The sequence below is a fragment of the Lepidochelys olivacea genome (assembly GCF_965140295.1).
Source record: "Lepidochelys olivacea isolate rLepOli2 genome assembly, chromosome: 12".
Lineage (NCBI taxonomy): Eukaryota > Metazoa > Chordata > Testudines > Cheloniidae > Lepidochelys > Lepidochelys olivacea.
In genome coordinates, this window is record NC_140422.1 from 9,093,177 (window position 1) to 9,112,618 (window position 19,442).

Below are 19,442 nucleotides of genomic sequence, written 5' to 3' on the forward strand. Positions count from 1 at the left end.
AAAGTTATGAAATTATTTTATCACCTTAATACCATGAATACTAATGGAGCATTTAAAGCAGGAGTGTAAGCAATGGAACCCTTCTTGTGTCTTTTATCTATCACTTTCAACACCTAGGGCCATTTAGCACTTCCAAAAACATTTCCCCAATGTGAGCTGTGGAAGTCATTTTCCCAGTGATCTGCACAAAAGGCAGCGTACAGAGAGACATTGCACATAATGTTATCTGCCAGTGACAGCCATCCAACTCTCTAAGCTTCTGAATCTGAAAAATCCAATGTGCAATCAGCTGGTTTGAGACCAATGTCGGGGCTGCATGTTTGCAAGTTGCAAACACAGATTTGGACATTAGAGTGTTTTTATTTTTTGTGGTGGGACCAAACTTCTGAGCACATCGTTTGTCCTTCGAGGGCAGCAGAGAGAATTGATATTCATTGCCTTATCTAGGAGAGGAGAAAATAAGACAGGAATCGAGAGTGCAGACGACACATCAGCTGGGGAAGGCAGTTAACATTGCTTCTTGTGCTGTACTGCATTCAATAACTCCAGCTCCTCATTCTAGCCTGCAAGACCCTGCACAAACTTGCCACTGGCATCATCCCTGCTTTCATTTCTACCTCCTGCCCTATTCGCTGTGTATGCTCCTCCCTCCTTCCCTCTCCATCTCTCACCCTCCGCTCCACAACTTCAGTCATACTGCTGCTTGAGGCCCTGGCCCAGCTAACCCTTATGCATTTGTTTAACTTTACTACTGTGCTTCCAACAGGACAACTTATGCCAATAAAGTTAAGCACCTGTGATTGGTGCCTAAGGCCCCCTCTCTCAATATAAAGTCACATAAAGCCTCCCCATTGAAACCTACTTCTTCCAGGAATTTTGAGCACCTTGCCCTCCTCACTAACAATCTCTGCACACCTTCCCTTGGCTAAACTATTGCACTGTGTCGTGTCTTGAGTCTGTTTGTCTACCAAGAGTGCATCAAGGCTGGCAATGTGTTCTCCTGCATCCCACATTGAGTTGCTGGGGATCTCCCCTTTCAAATGGTATAAAACCTCCCTTTTCTATCTCCAAAGGGTCAGGAGATCTAAGCCCTTAAAAGCGCATATGCAAGACTGGATAGTCTCCCAATGTTGGATGTGGCCACTGTAAATGTAGGAGGGAAATGTCACATTCGGGAGACTCAAGGGACCATTTCTGTGGTAGGCTGATTTCAGATAAAATGGTGACTAAGCCTTGAAACATTAGCAGCAGTTGGCTCAATGGGCAGAGGGCAGGTGAGGACGTGAAAGGTGCATGATAAATGCAATTTACCACCCAAACATAATCGCCACATATGTGATGTATATATTGATATAGAACTAGGCAGGAATCCAACAACAACAGGTGTTCCTCACGCACTGCTGCCTTGTGCAATGTGCATCTTACACAACATTTAAATTAGGTCACCTTCACTGTTCCCTCTTTCCCCCATGCACCCCAGTCTGAACCCTGAATGAAAGCAACTGATCTTGTCTCTAAATGATCCCTCAGCTGTGTGCTTAACTGGTGTCCTGAATTAGAGATTTCTCATATGAAAGAAAGTTAGGACCCTTCACGCATCTATACAGTCTAAGATCAATAAAGAAGGAATTGATTTTTTCCCGTAACCTCTTTTATTAATGGCCTGTAGATATGGTGAGATTTGAAAATGCAGTCAGTGCTGTTTGCCAACATGATGTATTACTGCATAATATCAACCAACATTACAAAATTAAAATCAGAGATACATTATGTATTGCAGCATATGTATGTACAGTAGTGGGTTAAGTTATCCCAAATATATCTGGTACTGTGGGAATAGGGGCATTGGGAAGTGAGGTGGATACAACCCTATTCACAGGTGTCTCCTCTTGCTAGGAGAACTACCAGATCTTTAAAGTCTCTGAAGCCAGAGGAATGCCTACATAGCATTATCCCAGGCTGCAGTGGGTTTTATGTATCAGTGTGTGATTGGCATTTTTAATCCCTTCCTAGCACACTGAACAGAGATACTGAAGTCAGTTAACGCAAGGAAGTTTCTTCACTGTGCAGACCTTCCAATGGGGCTCTTATTGTATAACTCAAAATGTCACTTGCTGAACAGCAAAGTCACCTTGAGCTGAATTTTCTTGAGCCATGACTTGGGATACCAGGGCACAGCTCAGAGCAGCCCTTCTTTCCAGGATCCCACATACAACCCCTTTCCCCCTGAAGCGTCCTTGCTTTGTCAACCAAACCAACCAATCAACGAGGCAAACCTGGCACATACTGAATCAACAGAAGTGCAAGTGGTGTGTGCAAAGAAGCCTTTCATTTATTTCTCCTCTGGCCTTCGGTTGGTTTAAGCTGTAATAGGTACATGAGGTGCTTTAAAAGAAGGGGTGTTTGAAGACTTTTCAGATAAGAAGCTGCATCTCAGAGAAAAAAGAACAGGAGGACTTGTGGCACCTTAGAGACTAACACATTTATTAAAGCATAAGCTTTAATGAGCTACAGCTCACTTCCTCGGATGCATACAGTGGAAAATATAGTGGGGAGATTTTTGTATACACAGAGAACATGAAACAATGGGTGTTACCATACACACTGTAATGAGAGTGATCAGGAAAGGTGAGCTATTACCAACAGGAGAGCAGGCGGGGAGGGGGGGGAGAACCTTTAGTAGTGATAATCAAGGTGGGCCATTTCCAGCAGTTTACAAGAACAGTAGGAGGGGAAATAAATAAAGGGAAATAGTTTTCCTTTGTGTAACGACACATCCACTCCCAGTCTTTATTGAAGCCTAAGTTAATTATATCCAGTTTGCAAATTAATTCCAATTCAGCAGTCTCTTGTAGGAGTCTGTTTCTGAAGTTTTTTTATTGAAGAATTGCCATTTTTAGGTCTGTAATTGAGTGACCAAAGAGACATTATCACGGGTCTACAACCTATCCTGAAGGATGACCCATCACTCTCACAGATCTTGGGAGACAGGCCAGTCCTTGCTTACAGACAGCCCCCCAACCTGAAGCAAATGCTCACCAACAACCACACACCACACAACAGAACCACTAACCCAGGAACCTATCCTTGCAACAAAGCCCGTTGCCAACTGTGCCCACATATCTATTCAGGGGACACCATCATAGGGCCTAATCACATCAGCCACACTATCAGAGGCTCATTCACCTGCGCATCTACCAATGTGATATATGCCATCATGGGCCAGCAATGCCCCTCTGCCATGTACATTGGCCAAACTGGACAGTCTCTACGTAAAAGAATAAATGGACACAAATCAGACGTCAAGAATTGTAACATTCAAAAACCAGTTGGAGAACACTTCAATCTCTTTGGTCACTCGATTACAGACTTAAAAGTTGCAATTCTTCAACAAAAAAACTTCAAAAACAGACTCCAACGAGAGACTGCTGAATTGGAATTAATTTGCAAATTGGATACAATTAACTTAGGCTTGAATAGAGACTGGGAGTGGATGTGTCATTACACAAAGTAAAACTATTTCCCCTTATTTATTTTCCCTCCTACTGTTCTTGTAAACTGCTGGAAATGGCACACCTTGATTATCACTACAAAAGGTCCTCCCCACCCCCTCTCTCCTGCTGGTAATAGCTCACCTTTTCTGATCACTCTTGTTACAGTCTGTATGGTAACACCTATTGTTTCGTGTTCTCTGTGTATATAAAATCTCCCCACTAGATTTTCCACTGTATGCATGATGAAATGAGCTGTAGCTCACGAAAGCTTATGCTCTAATAAATTTGTTAGTCTCTAAGGTGCCACAAGTACTCCTTTTCTTTTTACGGATACAAACTAACACGGCTGCTACTCTGAAACCTGCATCTCAGAGGATTCTCTGGGTCTGTAGGGTTATCTGAAAGAGGCAGGCAGGCTTTAGGGGCATGACTGCAGCAAGTCAGCATCATTCTTCATCAATTCAGCCTTCAATTCATCACTTAACAAGCACTATCTTGGTAATAGAATAAGAGAGAGTGAGAAAGATACTGGGTGACTTTAGATATGGAAGGCTACTGTGTTTTAGTAAAGTTTGGTTTACAGACCAGCCACATTAAGGTTCCTATTTACACTGCTTTGCTGTGTCTGGAACAGAACAGAATCTGATTTTAGATAGTCTATGCAATGAGCATGGATAGATATCAGCTATTACAGATGGGTGAATGTACAATGCAGCTAATTTGATATGACACTCAGTAATAAGAAGATCTAAGTCAGGTAGGTCTATAGTTTGCACACAGTTTTAACCCCAGGCCAAATCCTTAGCTTGCCTCAACCCATCCTCCATATTTATACACTCTCATTTTGTGTGCACAAAACCTGCATTTGCACCTGCAAATGTGCAAATTGGGTAGCAGTATGTGCAACGGCAGATTAGAGATCATCTAATCTGATCTCCTGAATAACACAGGCCAGAGAACTGTACCAGTTACTTCTTTATTGAGCCAACTAATTTGAATCTGACTAAATTATATCTTCCAGAAAAGCATTCAGTCTTGATCTGAAGACTTCAAGGGATGAAGAATCCATCCTTTCCCTTGGTAGTTTGTTCCAATGGTTAATCTTCTCAACACTGTACATTGAGCTCTCCAGCCAGTTAAAGAGCACCTAACTTCAGAGCTCGAAAGAAACCTGGGCAGTCCTTCCAGACTGAGGGGAAATAATGGCATCAAAATAACGCCTTAAGAACGGAGCGAAAAATAAGGGAAACAGGAAGAAGAAAGAGTTTCTCTCCTCCAACACCTTCACTTCCCCAAGTTAAGGCATCAGAAATGTACAGAGTAAAAGACAACAAGGAAGAGCCCATCGAAATGCAGGCATTATATCATCAGTTCATCCAGTTTCCCCTGTTGCTTCCTAGTACGTGATACAGGAGTCAGCCTTGCTCTTTGCGAATAAAAAAAAGTGAATAAAAGCAATGGTAGAAAAACCAGCCGCGGGGCATTCGAAAACTGCATTCTGTTGCCTTGACAACCAAATTTCTAAAAATATTGTCAAGATGAACATTACTTACAGAGCTGCCTTAAGTTGTTATGACAACACAAGGGGACTGATTAAATCCAGTATTGATATGAACACTTTCCCCAAGCCATGTCTTCCTGCAGTCTCCACTACACCAAGTGTGTAATGTAGCTATCCAATGGAAGTCCTGAGGATCCTGTCCTATATTCATTTAATTAGACTAAATTTGAGGTCCCCCCACCCTCAACTATATGATCATTCTGTGGAGCACTTCATAACCTGATCCTTATTTCAAACCACTTGATGGTACATCTCCCCATTCCAAGCTCCCATCTTCCATATGGCATAGTCCATCTGTTCCAATGGTCCAGAGGCCACAACTGGATTGAACCTTTGGCTCAGACTTAAGCTATAACTTTTCTGATGTTTGGGTTTTTTATTTGATATCAACATACATGTAATGTTGCCCAAGCCCTAGAGTACACTAACTCCATAGAGCCCTGCTGTGAATTCCGCTTACGTAATTTAGGATACAGCAAGTATGGTATAACTGCCATGTCTGAAAGGCAGGCCGCAGGTGTTCACAGATATAGGAATATAGGCTTCTTTAAAATGTTTCTGTTTATTTAATGTATGCAGTGTTGTTGTAGCCATGTTGCTCTCAGAGTATTAGAGAGACAAAGTGGGGGAGATAGTATCTTTACCAGACCAACTTTAAAATTGGTAAAAGATATTAATTCCCTGACCTTGTCTTTCTGCTTATGTAACTTTCTTTAAGCCACTGGGCTGGAAATAATCAGGATGAAAAATTCTACACATTTTTTGTTTTATTTTTTCATAACAAGCCATTGTGGCATTTTTAAAGCAGGGCCCAGGTGTTCCACGACTCATTCTATCTGTGATATATTGTTATATCTGTGACTGTTCTGCACTGGCATGTGCTGTTAAAATTCAAAGGGCATTGCAAGGACAGAAGATATCCAGCAGAACTAGAGGGAGCAAAGAGGAGGGGTTCCTAGTACACCCAAAGGAGATCTTCATAGAACCATAGACTATCGGGGTTGGAAGAGACCTCAGGAGGTCATCTAGTCCAACCCCCTGCTTAAAGCAGAACCAACCCCAACTAAATCCCAGGCCAAATCCCAGCCAGGGCTTTGTCAAGCCGGGCCTTAAAAACTTCTTCCTTTCTGCACTGCTCATCCCAGAAGTTGCACTGCTCAGAGATGCTAAGGATTGAATAGCCATTATAGACGGAACTACCTTCACCTCGAGAGGTGGTTTATTCAGGTCAAGGGGAGGCAGTTCAATGGGGCAGCAGGAGGAGAAGTTTGCACTGGTGCTTCTTGTACTGCACCTTTTCAGAGGGCACGTCTACACTGAAAGTGCTACATGGGCACAGCTGCAGCTCCGTAGCACAGACACTTCCTACACTGACGGAAAGGGTTTTTCCATCAATCTAGTTAATCCACCTCTCTGAGAGGCAGTAACCAGGTCAACGGAAGAATTCTGCCATCAACCTAACTGCATGTACACTGGGGGTTAGATCAACCAAACTACAGCGCTCAGGACATGACGTTTTTCACAGCCCTGAATGACATAGCTAGGTCAATCTGAATTTTAAGAGTAGACCAGGGAGGAAGGCTGGATATGTACTTTTTCCTGTAGAGGTCTGCCAGCGCTATCCAGGATACCCAATCACTGCATCCCTCAGACACTGAATTTACCAGGATCACTGCTGGGAAATCAGTCAGGTAAAAGACCGCCCTATATCACACCTTCAGGTAATATTAGTGATTGTTCTGGACATTGACTCAGGACAGTACAGGTGCTGGACCTAGGGGCGTTCCTGCACCCCCTGGCTTGACGTAGTAACAACAACCCAAATACAGGGTTTCTGCCTTCAGCATGCCCGCTACAAAAATTGTTCCAGCACCAGGGCAAGGCAACCCTGAGCCTTGCACATGAATCAGCCATACATTTTCTCCAGGTGGCCCCCCTACATTCCCCTCACAGGCTGAGAGTGCCAGGAATTTCCCTTGAAACCGGGAACTGGCAGTTTACATCTGAACAGCTTTAGATGTAATGAGAAATCAACCCTCCCTTTTCTAGGAGGATGAGGAGTAAAAGGGAAGCCATTTTGGGAGGCAGCATATTTTCCAGTAGCAGCTGCAGCCTTGGCTTTAGGGGAAGATCCTGCTGCATTCCAACGGGCTGGTAAACAATTCAGCTGTGGAAAGCTCACTCCTTTTCAGACTCCAGAGCAGTCAACATTAGTCACAGGTCATGGTTACTACTAGCACTTAGCACTTTGCAGTTTGAGACTATTGACCCCGCTCATCACTGCAGAAATCCTTCCTGCCAGGAGTCCCACACTCCAGCAATAATATCAACAGTTCAACAAGCAACCCCACCTCTTCCCCACTAATGGTGGCAATGTTTAATTACTAGCAACTCCTTGACTTAAATGCTAATCAAAATGCGCTCTCACAGCAATCATGGGGTTGCACCACTTCGTTCTGTGAGAAAGAATCTCACTGGCACTGCCATTCGGCTGTCATTAATATCTGTTTGTTTGCGCTAATGAAAAGCCGCTCATGAAGAGTCAGAGTTACAAGCTAAATAAAGAGAAAAGGATCTGCATACAATGGTACAAGTGTTAGTGGAGACTGAAGCTGGCAGGGAGAGAGAGCGTGTGTGTATCTAAGTCTTATGTTGTCCAGGAAGTTAGATGGGGTGTAACTGGCCCTCTGCGCCAGTGTGTCCATGCAAGCCTATTTTGAAGGCACAGATGGTGCACAGTGTTTCTGGCAGCCCTCCGTACAGGACTGAATATCACCCATGGACAACAAATACACAAAAGAAATACAAGGGTTCCAGAAGTGGAGGCTTTGGATCGCCAAACTTCGTCTCCTCCACCCAGTTTCCAAGGCTATCAGATACACGCTGACCAAGTCTGAGTCATGTGACTGCGCACCTTCGCAGATAGGTCATCATGAAATAGTTGGGGGAAACAAGGGGGACATTCCTCAGAATGTGTGGCTTCCTCTCTGAGTCCTGATCAGAGAGCAGGTGCCTTCTTGGTTACAGTTAGCTGTGTGCCATGCTGTCTCCTCCTCAGTGACAGACTGCCACCTGCAGCTGCAACCACATCAGGAACAATGTGTGTGAGAGAGAAAAGAGAGCTGGAGTGAAAGTGCTTTGGGTTATGCAACCATACTGAAAGGGACATTGCCAGGAAGTAAAACGTTGGAGGGAAGGGAAGAAGGAAGGGCGTGTCTTCCTCATCCTGCTCTTAATGGTTTTATTTCTGGTTTGACTACAGGGCCCAGATCTGATGCATCCTTACATCCTTCTCTGAAGGGAACCTTCCCAAGGTAGAATCCTCAGAATATGGCTTCCTCCAAGTCACTGCTATTGACCTCTGTTTAAGGATCACCTGCTATCTAACAAAGGTTTCCTGCCCTGAAGTATTCATTCATCAACAAATGCTACCTGGAGCTCCTCTCTGAAAGTCAGGATATAAAGGATGCACCATACCATCTATTTCCTTCAGCTTGGCTAGAATACAACCTGAAGAGCTCTATATACCTACTTACCTACCCATCTGACAGAGCCCTCTCTCCCCAGGCCACGCTGCCCCAGTACAGACCAACAGATGTGCTTGAACCAAAGCAATCGTTAATTGCCCTGTTCTGTTCATTCCTTCTGAAGCATCTGGCACCAGCCACTGTCAGAAGACAGGACATTGGGCTAGAAGGCGCACTAGTCTGAGCCAGTATGGGCATTCTTATGATTTCATTCAAAATTTCTATTAAAATTGCATGAATACTTTAGAAAATACAAAAATTGGTGAGTTTTAAACTTTGCAAAAGAGAAACAACTTTCAAATTTTGTATTTGTTTGTGTGTATGTGAAATCTCTTGTCCAGACAGCTCTAGTTATATTGAATTATGAGTTATACAGCTGCACTTTAGAGAGGCTGATGCATTAATTTCCTTGTATTTTTAAGTAACTTCAAGGAAGCCTGATGTGTGTGGACTGGTGCCCATTTTTAGCATTTATATACATCTAAATAAATAAATGTACTAAAAAACTTTTTAAAAGTGTGTGTGACATACCGTACCATCGACATCAGAGATCTCTTGTTTGCCCACATTAATGAATGAGTTTGTGATTGTTTGGAATTCTATTTACTGTTTTTTTCTAAAAGCATTTTTTAGCTTATAAAGAGAAAAATAGAAACATCAGTAACAATTTGAAAAGAAAACTGAAACAATTATCTTTTCAATTCGCCATGTATACACACGTTTATGAAGACGGGAAGGGAAAAAATAAAAACCCTGCCAAAAGAAAACCAGCAACAAGAAGTATGGAGAGCTGTCATCACTAATAGCAATCTCAATTGTTGCTCTCTATTTAGTACAATCCATATACCACAGCAGTTCAGAAAAATAAGCGTGTTCTTCCAGAGCAAAAGTAGAATCTTTTTCTCAAATACTAGGTAGGTATTTGGGGCCAGTTTTGATTTCTGGGGATTTGTTTATATCTGTTGTATCTAATGGACACTGCGACCCTTTGTGTCAGATTCTGGACTCCTCTCCAGCCCCTTCCCCCCCCCCAAATTAAAATGGGCTATTTTCAAAAATATTTTTCGTTTTCTTTAGACGCCTCTTCACAAATGTTACGGGAATGGCAAAATGCCAGGGAAAATTGGACAAACCAGTGAAAGGAACCTTAAAGGGAGACCTGACAACTGAGGAAAAGCTAAACCCTCCCTGGGAACACAGCTCCTTTGACAGGTTTCAGAGTAACAGCCATGTTAGTCTGTATTCGCAAAAAGAAAAGGAGTACTTGTGGCACCTTCGAGACTAACCAATTTATTTGAACATAAGCTTTCGTGAGCTACAGCTCACTTCATCAGATGCAATCGAATACAGACTAACACGGCTGTTACTCTGAAACCTGTCATTATGCAAGGCACTGCATTTAGCCGTATGGAGTGGAAATCTATCAGCTCCTTTGAGAGACTCTCAAATATCAAACAAACTAGGTTTGTGAAATTTACCAATTTATAAGGAAAACAGAGGCGTGTTGTGGTCTCAAAGAGACATGTTGCTTTTCCTCTCCTCTTGAAAGCAGTTTCTGTGTTTCTCACTTTCAAACACAAGAATGTGGTACTACAACCCCTCTGTGGAGGCCTCCATCGCTATAAGTCTCTATTTTCCTATTCAGCTCAGCGAACAGCATGCAGGGGACTAGGTATGTGTGGGTGTTAATTAGTCTCCTCCATTGTAAAAATGCAAATCAGAACTCAAGAGTTATTTATTTGTGGGTACGAAGCACGCATCCAGCACCCTGTGTTGGACTAGAAGAACCACAATGCAATTCAACAGGCTGAAGGACCACAACGGGATTTGCTCCCCATACAAACTGCTCGCGTCACAGCTTATTAGAACTACAGGGAAAGGGAAAAAAGCATTTTGGAGAACATCCGTTCCCACCAGCATTTCCATCACAACAGTAATTCAGTGCTGCAATCAGCCCCCAATCATCTTTCTCCTACCCCAAGGAGAGCTGTGACAATAAATCCTGTGGAACAATCACTAAAGGCCTTGTCCTCATTGCTAGAAAGAAAAGAAAGGTGTCTCTTACCTCAGGGTAACTAGCATGAATGGAGCTATCCTGAGATAAAAACAGTGAAGACCCAGCACTTCAGTTTTACTGAGAGGTAAATAGGGTTAGCGGTGATGAGTTACCTGGTGGTAAAACTGAAGTGCCTGGTCTTCACTGGGTTTTTACCTCAGGACAGCTCACAAATATCAGGCACCCTGAGATAAAAAAGCACCTTTGTAAAGACAAAGCCTTTATCGGATCTCTGGCAGACCAAGGAAGGACGAGAGTTCCAGTGCCACAGAAACCCCAGCGAATGCCTTGCTATCAGTCCTCTGCCATTTCTATATTCAGAAGGGGCTGATAGCTCACATGACCAAACCTCAACGGAAGGTGATTCTTCTTCTCGAGTCCCTTAATATTCAGACATGTAAAAGTCTCATTTTTTTCTTTTACAAAAAAAGTTTTAAATCAGTGTTTGGTTAGGGTTGGAAAAACAACCACCAAGTTTTGAAAGAAACCAAAGTTCTCCATGAAAACTGCAACTGTTCCAGCAAAATGTAGTCCGAGGCCACCAATGCATTCCAAACAGGGCAGCAAACTCTCAGCTGGCAGCTAGTAACAAGAATGGGTTTGCATTAGGTGTCACAGTTACTTCCAGAAATCAGGACCGTTTGGCAAATGTGTGGCTTGTGCCAGTCGACAAAGAAAAAATCATATAAAAAAGGCAACTGATGGCTGTATTACAAGACACTACGGAAAGTATCAGGCTGAGACATAATTCAGATGCTGTGGCACAAAGTAACACCAGTGGAATAAAAAGCAAACAATTCTGAGATTCATCTGTAAAAGCATTCTATCCATATCAAAGGGTATTTCTCCATCACTATAGCTGGGATGAATAAGACTCTGCTTGGAATAGATTTGACTACTTATAAATGGAGAAAGAAAACTTTACAGAAACAAAGAGGATGCTTCAGTTGATACCTGGAAATGGGTGTAAATGTTCTAATTGGGGGATGCAGAAGGTCTGTGGACCTCTCTTTTCTAGAGAATCACACTATTTGCATAGAGATTGCCAAAGTAGTTTAAACTGTTTTACTTATGCTTTAACTGCGATTATTTGCTTTTGCATTTATACGGAGACTGACATTTGCAGTACTTTTGCAGTATCAATCTAAGGTCAGGCTTGACAAAGCCCTGGCTGGGATGATTTAGTTGGGGATTGGTCCTGCTTTGAGCAGGGGGTTGGACTAGATGACCTCCTGAGGTCCCTTCCAATCCTGATATTCTATGATTCTATGAATCTACTGCTTTGGCAGATCTTTATCTGAGGCTTAACTTTTACTTATCTAGTATTAGAGGAGGCTACTTTTGAAAGGGAGTATTTCCTCTATTCTCCTCTATTCCTTTGCCATGGAATGTGTCTGTTTATTGGGTTCTAAGACTATTTTAAGTTACTGTAAAATTATTACATTTCTATTAAATAAATACTTCCTGCAGTGACACTGAATAAAGATGTAGTTTTATTTGTCAATCACTAGATGGAGTCAGAAAGCCTAAATCAGGGACTTTCCCTTTTAAAGTTACTGTTAGATGTCATCTCACTTTACAGTTCTATAGATATATGTTTTATACAGTTTTTTCAGTTTTCCTAGTTTTCTCAGGGCTGTAATGGGAGTAGTCTGCCTATGACATTTTCAGCCATCCAGAACAAGCCTGACATTGATTCGATGTGAATTCACTACAATCAACTATGCCATTAGACACTTCCTCAAAGGCAATTTACACTTTGATTGGCTGGAGTTCCGGTAGCTCCTTTTCTCCTCCCTCAGACCCATGTGATTTATCTACCTTCTATCATAAGCAAAGTAACCAATCTATAAAGGGACAGGGATACTTCCAGTCAAAATTCTTCTAATTTTCATAAAGCACCACAGAAAAATAAAAACATGCAGAATTTTTTTCCATTTACTTTTTTCTTCTTTTCCTATAAGCTTAGAGGATGATCAACATTTTAATTTTAGCTGGATGCTTTTGGCAATTTTTTTCTGTGATTTTTCAACCAGCATCAATACCCACCCTAGAGAGATCACTTCCCTTCCACATATGATGATGTTGCATTTGGGACCAGCAGTGGTCAGACCTGCCAAGTCAGATTTCTTGCCTCTTCTCCCAGCCTTCAAGGAAACTCAAGTAACAAACTAGCTTTTCTGATGTGGGGCTCAGTCCTCAACATGGGGGGATTGTATCTGTAGTGGGAGTGTAATTTGACCGTGTTAAGAAATATACCTGGCATTTTGATATTTGATCATCTTCCATCTCCCTGGCTTCTCTGAATTAACAGTATTCAAACTCAAGCCTCCTCATAAGACAGCTATAAGCAAATATTTCTCTCTCTCTCTCTCGTTGTACTGTCTATTATTCTCGTTTGAGCTTTTTTCATTTTGGAAATCTGAAAGGAGAATTTCCTGGGGCTGCCTTGGAATTTTTCCATATTGTTTCCCTCAAGGTCAGCAAGCAAACACTTCTCAGCTCTTGGGTTTTTAACGCTTGCCTGAAATCCCAGCATGCTGAAAATGTCAATGTACTTTTGAACCAAAATGTAAGGGAAGGGCAAAGCTAGCACAGAAGATCTTTGAGAGCTAGCCAAGGTCTGGTTAACCCTCCATGGGAAAGATGTGCAAACTCCTGTTGGGGTCTACCAAGTCCATAGCACAGTTGAAGAACCAATCAGATTTCTTAGAAGCTGAGTAGCTCTGAAGAATCTCCCAATACACGGCTTTATGGGTAATTAAAGCCCTAGAAGAAGAGATGCATGTTAAATTGGAGGCGTGTGCGCCTTGCCTTTTGAAGCCCCAGAATAAGCTACCAGCCATTGAGGAGGAGCTACAGACTGTGAGGCAAAACTGCATCAGTTGAAACAAGGGAGGTTGAAAGTGTCGAGCACGTATCCATGGTGCTAGTTAAAGAAAATGACTCACCAGCCGAGAAGAAGATGGGGAAACAAATCGAACTATATGTTAGAACCTGAGGTTATGAATGGCACCAAAACCAGCATCTAGATGAAAGATTCATTTGAACTCACTAGAATTTAAAGTGTGGCTCTACTCCGGGAAGTTACTAAAAACAGGATCATGGGGCTCCACGTGTACTGTCTTGTCGAGAATCTGTAGCAAATTTGCTTACTTTACAAGTAAAAAGGATGTATTTTCTGACTGCAGACTCACCCTGTGTTATTTCTCTCTGGTCCTTCCGGATTGTCCATTACCATCACTATTTTTTAGTGACTCCTGTTATTCCCAAAATTAGGATTATTGTATTTGAATAGTGCCTTTCACCTAGAAGGACCCTAAAATGCTGTACAAACTTCACAGACTGATCCATAGCAATGTAGGCTCACACTGTCATGTGGAATTAAGTGAGAACTTCTTCATATACATTGATGGCATGATATTTCCCAAAGTGATTATAAAAAAAAAAGTTATGAATACATTGTGTGGGTTGGATTTATACTGTGTACACACACACACACACGCACTAAAATCCTTCAGAAAAGTCTGTCAGTAGGACTCAAACTCAACCACCATGAAGTACTTCAGCATGCAAGAAATCTCTGATGGCGGAGCTACTGTATTAACTTGCCACCCCTAATGAAATGCTAAAAGAAAGCTCAGCTCAGAAATGCTGGCAGCTACTTGCGCAGAGGTTGACAAGAGAGGATGGTTTAAACAAGCTTTAAAATATACCGGTCAATCAATAGGCTTCTAGAACCTGGATACCTAGCAGTGTCTAAAGCAGGGCTAATTTATCTCCCTTAGAAAGACTGCTGATTATAATGATAGTGGCACACAGACAGAATAATTGATAAGGAATGCTTGAAGATTGCTTTTAAAAATGAATGACTGTAAATCTGTTGTAAGCACAGTAGAGTATGGGGCACACAGCTATTAGGGATGTTACTGAATTAAAAAGTGCTGACATTCTGTATAGTTTATTCAGGTGGTAAAGTTGAAGGCCTGACCCTGCAAACACTTACTGCTGTGAGTATTAACTAGGGACAGTGTGTGCAAGCAGTGCAACAGTAATTGTTTGAAGGATTATGCCGAGCAAATCCAAGGCCTTCCTCTGAGCACCTAGCTTATGTCTACATTGTAATTAAAAACCCACAGCTAGCCTGTGCCAGTTGACTCAGGCTTGTGGGGCTCATGCTGAGGGGCTGTTTAATTATGGTGTAGACATTTGGGCTCGGGCCCAGGCTCTAGGACCCTGCGGGGTGGAAGGGTCCCAGAGCTCAAATGTCTACACCACAATTAAACAGTCCCTTAGCCCAAGCCAGAAGAGCCTCAGTCAGCTGGCATGGACCAGCCATAGGTGTCTGTGACGACGCACCCCATAAGGCTTTATGGAAATATGCTTACGAATGTATATATGACATACCTTGAATATGTTTTATGCTACATATGCCATGTACCATATCTCTGTAAAGTTTATAATCTATTCCTCCTATCTGTATACATGTATAATTTTTGTATTCAAAGTTATGAATATTGGCTGTGTACTTGCTTGATTTTAAGTAGCCTTAGTAAAGCATTTGGTCAGCTTCTTGAGATAGGAATGTGCAAGTTAAGTGCCCAATCAAGAAACACTTAACGGACAATGGATCTTGGAAGGCTCCAATCCACATAAGAAGTCTACTTGAGAACGTTCAAGGTAGCATGTGAACCATGGCTGCTACCTGTAAGTTCTGAGTCATGCATGGACATGTGACTTGCCCATGTGACTCCAAAACTCCATCTTGTAGCTGGGATTCTACACAGGGGGAGAGAGGGGCATCCACCCACAAGAGAAAGTCTATTTAAAACTCCTGGGAGACCCCCCCCCCCCATTTTGCCTTCAGCTGGCTCAAGAGATAGCCTCTCCACCCCCCAAGGATACCTGAAAGAAACTGGAACAAAGGAGAGTAACTACAGGGGGTCTGAGTGATTGCTGGACCCAGACTAGAAGGAGACTAGTCTGTAAAAGGAAGCTTAGTGGAACACCTCTGAGGATGAGGTTTTATCTGTATTCAGTTTTCTTACTGTATTAGACATAGACTAATTCTATTTTATTTTGCTTGGTAATTCACTTTGTTCTGTCTGTTACTACTTGGAACCACTTAAATCCTACTTTCTGTATTTAGTAAAATCACTTTTTACTTATTATTTAACCCAGAGTATGTATTAATACCTGGGGGGGGGAGGGCGGGTCAAACAGCTGTGCATATCTCTCTATCAGTGTTATAGAGGGCGAACAATTTATGAGTTTACCCTGTATAAAAACTTTATACAGGGTAAAATGGATTTATTTGGGGTTTGGACCCCATTGGGAGTTGGGCATCTGAGTGTTAGAGACAGGAACATTTCTTAAGCTGCTTTTAGTTAAGCCTGCAGTTTGTGGCACATGGTCCAGAACTGGGTCTGTGATTGTAGCCAGCAAGCATGTCTGGCACAACCTGGCAGGGTTTTGGAGTCCCATACTGGCAGGGAAAGCAGGGGCAGAAGTAGTCTTGGCACATCAGTTGGCAGCCCTAAGGGGGTTTCTGTGATCCAACCTGTCACAGTGTCTAATTGCATTGTAAACATATCCATACAGCAGATCCAGAGGTGTTTTAATGGACAAGAAGAAGGAGGAGGTAATATTACAGAGGGCAGGGACAGGGAGGTATGGGTGGTCCAGAGGATCCACTGCTGCATGCCGCATCTTCACCCCAGTGTTTTTTGGGCGGAGAGGGGCATGTAGGGATCCACAGAAATGACTTCCTTGTCCCTCTCTGCATCTTTGCCTAGCATCTGGCCCAGCTACTTGGGCCATGCAGTGTGTAGAGCAGGGCTGGGCAAACATTTTGGCCCAAGGGCCACATCTGGGTATGGAAATTGTATAGCAGGCCATGAATGCTCACGAAATTGGGGGTTGGGGTGTGGGCTCCGGCTGGGGCCAGAAATGAGGAGTTCAGGATGCAGGAGAGGGTCCAGGCTGGGGCAGGGGGTTGGGGTGCGGGGGGGGGGTGAGGGCTCCAGCTGGGGGTGTGGGCTCTGCAGTGGGGCTGGAGATGAGGGGTTGGGGGTGCAGGAGGGTGCTCCGGGCTGGGACCAAAGGGTTCAGAGGGTGGGAGTGGGATCAGGGCTGGGGCAGGGGGTTGGGGTGCGGGAGTGGGGCAGGCTCTGGACGGTGCTAACCTCAAGCAGCTCCCAGAAGCAGCAGCATGTCCCTACTCCGGGCTTCTACGAGGGAGCTTGAGGACCGGATTAAAATGTCTGGAGGACCAGATGCGGCCCTTGGGCCGTAGTTTGCCCACTCCTGGGGTAGAGGATTTGCCCCAAAATGAAAGGCCAAAACAGGCTTCTTTTTTTGTTTGTTTGTTTTTTGGATATAAAAATTCCAGTGCAGCATTTGTAACCCAAATGCTGCAGCAGTGTATTAGTGCACAAGGGCCAGCTACTCGTCTATTTTCATTGCCCAAAGTCAGCAAAGTGCAAAATGTAAGCACACCTAGTAAAGACACACCATAAATGGTGACAGGGAATTGGATGCCTCAGGAGTAATCAACAAAGGTATCACTTTTAACAAGCAAGAAAAGTCATTTTTAAGAATATGATTTTTAAATTGTCAGTGTCCCGTTCAATATTCTGAACAAGCATTAATTGGCCATGCCCTTTTCTGCGGGGTGTGAACATTTTTGTTGACTCAGACCCAGTGCGGTAGCTGCCGTAAATGCTCGGGCGTGGTAATGCGTACACAAATACTGAGGGAAAATGGCAGGGCAGGCCTTGGCTTAAGAATGCAGCACTCACAACAGATTTCAGCGTAGCAGCCGTGTTAGTCTGTATCTGCAACAGTCTCCCAAACTGAAGAATATCTCGACTGTGAGATTTTCTAGCCAAAACCTTGAAAAAGCCTCTTACCTTATTTTCCAATCTTCCAATCAGTTCAGCTAATCTGTTAATCTGAGCTTCCAGCCCTTCTTCCTTGGTTTCTGAGGAACCTAATGTAAGAAGCCAAGTATAAATACAGCAAAAAAACGAAGCCTACACGTACATATATGCTCTGAGCATATAATGAAGGTGCTTAAAAGCAGGTTGGTTTCTTAGTTTGCTCTCTGAAAGGGCCTGATCCAACTCTCCCAGAAAGTCAATAGAAAGACATTTGAGTTTAGTGCTGGTTTGAGCCTAGTACCAATATTTAGCCTAAACTGAAGAAGGGAATAGAAATTACTGTTAAAAAGGGATATGTTTACACAGCAGCTGGGAGGTGCAATTCCCGGCGCAGGTAGACATCATGCGCTAGCTCTGCTAAGGCTCGAACGCTAGATATAGCAGTGTGGCTTTGGTGGCTGCAAAGTTATCACCAAGACCCAAACTTTCCCAAAGTCTGGATGTAGAGCTTTGGTTCAGGTCTGTGTCTCTATATAATTGTAATGGTCTTATTTGATCTCATTTCATTTTTAGTTCTTCAGCAGGAGATCAGCTCCCCTTCTTAAGGAAATGCAGGGGCCTGCATTCATGTCCTATTCAAGTTAGCTTCATTCTGATTCCCTGCACGAATCCCCATGGAGCACGTATAACGAATACCCAGTCTGTGCCGGAAGGGCCTTCCCAGGGTCAACGGTCACACTTCAATCCTTACAGAAACAATTATTCTCTGCAGCTGGCAGATATTACACATTGTTCTCTGATTGTTCCCTCTGTAACCTGCCATTACCAGACATCCTTTGGCAGCTGCCTGGCCACCAGGCAGTTTACATCTCACTTACAGCACTGCAGAAGAAGCTGAGGGTCAGGCATACACAGACAAGATAGCCTGCAGAAGACCTGCCAGTAAGGTTTAGGTTTCGTCTCAGTTACAGAAATCAGCTCTTGTCTGAGAAACACTTTGCCAGCAGTGCACCATGATGCTGATGCTGATGGACATTTGGGACTATGAGTTCAGTTCTCAGCCCTACTAGCCTGAGGACTTTGCCATGCAGGATTTTTGGACTAGCTCCTCAGGAAGGTCATTCCTTTGACCAGCTGAATGGCTTGTGACTTGTTTTAGCACTAGAGAGTTTCTTGGAGACCCTTGTTAAAGCACTGGCTCCAAACAGAAGGAAAAGTTGGGATGCATCCTTGCCTCTGATAAGCTTAGCATGCGACCTCCTGTCCAAACAGTATCTTCCGGGAAAGCATTTCCCATTTGGGGAGCTGCTCTGTCCTTTGCTGAGTAGGACTGCGCTGCTCTCCAAATACTACTGCAAAGATCCAAACCCAGAACATTTATTCCTCCTGTTCCAAAAGACAGAATTGGAACAACCCTGGGACTGCTTGTGACATTGCTACTGTTAAATGCTGTGGCAAGGGATTGGCAGTAAGCAGACATGTACCACAAACACATTTGCTTTTGCTGGTGCTCTTCCCTGAGAACCAATTTAGTTAGGGTCTCTGTCGCTGAGAACTGATGATTAGAAAGTGTGGAGGGATGGAGTTGAGGAAGCATTCTCCATATGTCTCATATATCAATGTTTCGTCAAGCTTATTTGTTAACTGATGTGGAAAGGATTATGTTGACAGAAAGCACCATGGAGATGGATGCAGATCGCTGCATCGTATAGTCCCATGAATATACACAGCAGCTAGAGATGGGGTCAAGCAGCAAAAATTTGATCCCGACTTGCTCAAAGTTTTGGGGTATTAAGGTACAGGGATGTTTGAATCAGAGGTTGAGCTTTGACTCATTAGAGAGATGAGGGACAAGTTCACATGTGAGTTTCCCCAAAGCTCAGGAGTGTTCTGAACCATGGTTGTAGTTTTGGAGGGGTCCTG

The 19,442-nt window shown here is 43.3% G+C and overlaps 1 protein-coding gene across 4 annotated transcripts in view; it reads right to left on the minus strand.

Annotated features, from left to right (window-relative positions):
* Positions 1-19,442, minus strand: part of NECAB2 (N-terminal EF-hand calcium binding protein 2) — a 368,846-nt gene that overhangs the window by 27,469 nt on the left and 321,935 nt on the right. For all 4 annotated transcript variants that reach the window (XM_084644586.1, XM_084644587.1, XM_084644588.1 and 1 more), the window contains one exon: positions 17,550-17,629. In XM_084644586.1, the coding sequence (XP_084500712.1) occupies positions 17,550-17,629 (80 nt within the window). The remainder of the gene's footprint in view (positions 1-17,549; positions 17,630-19,442) is intronic.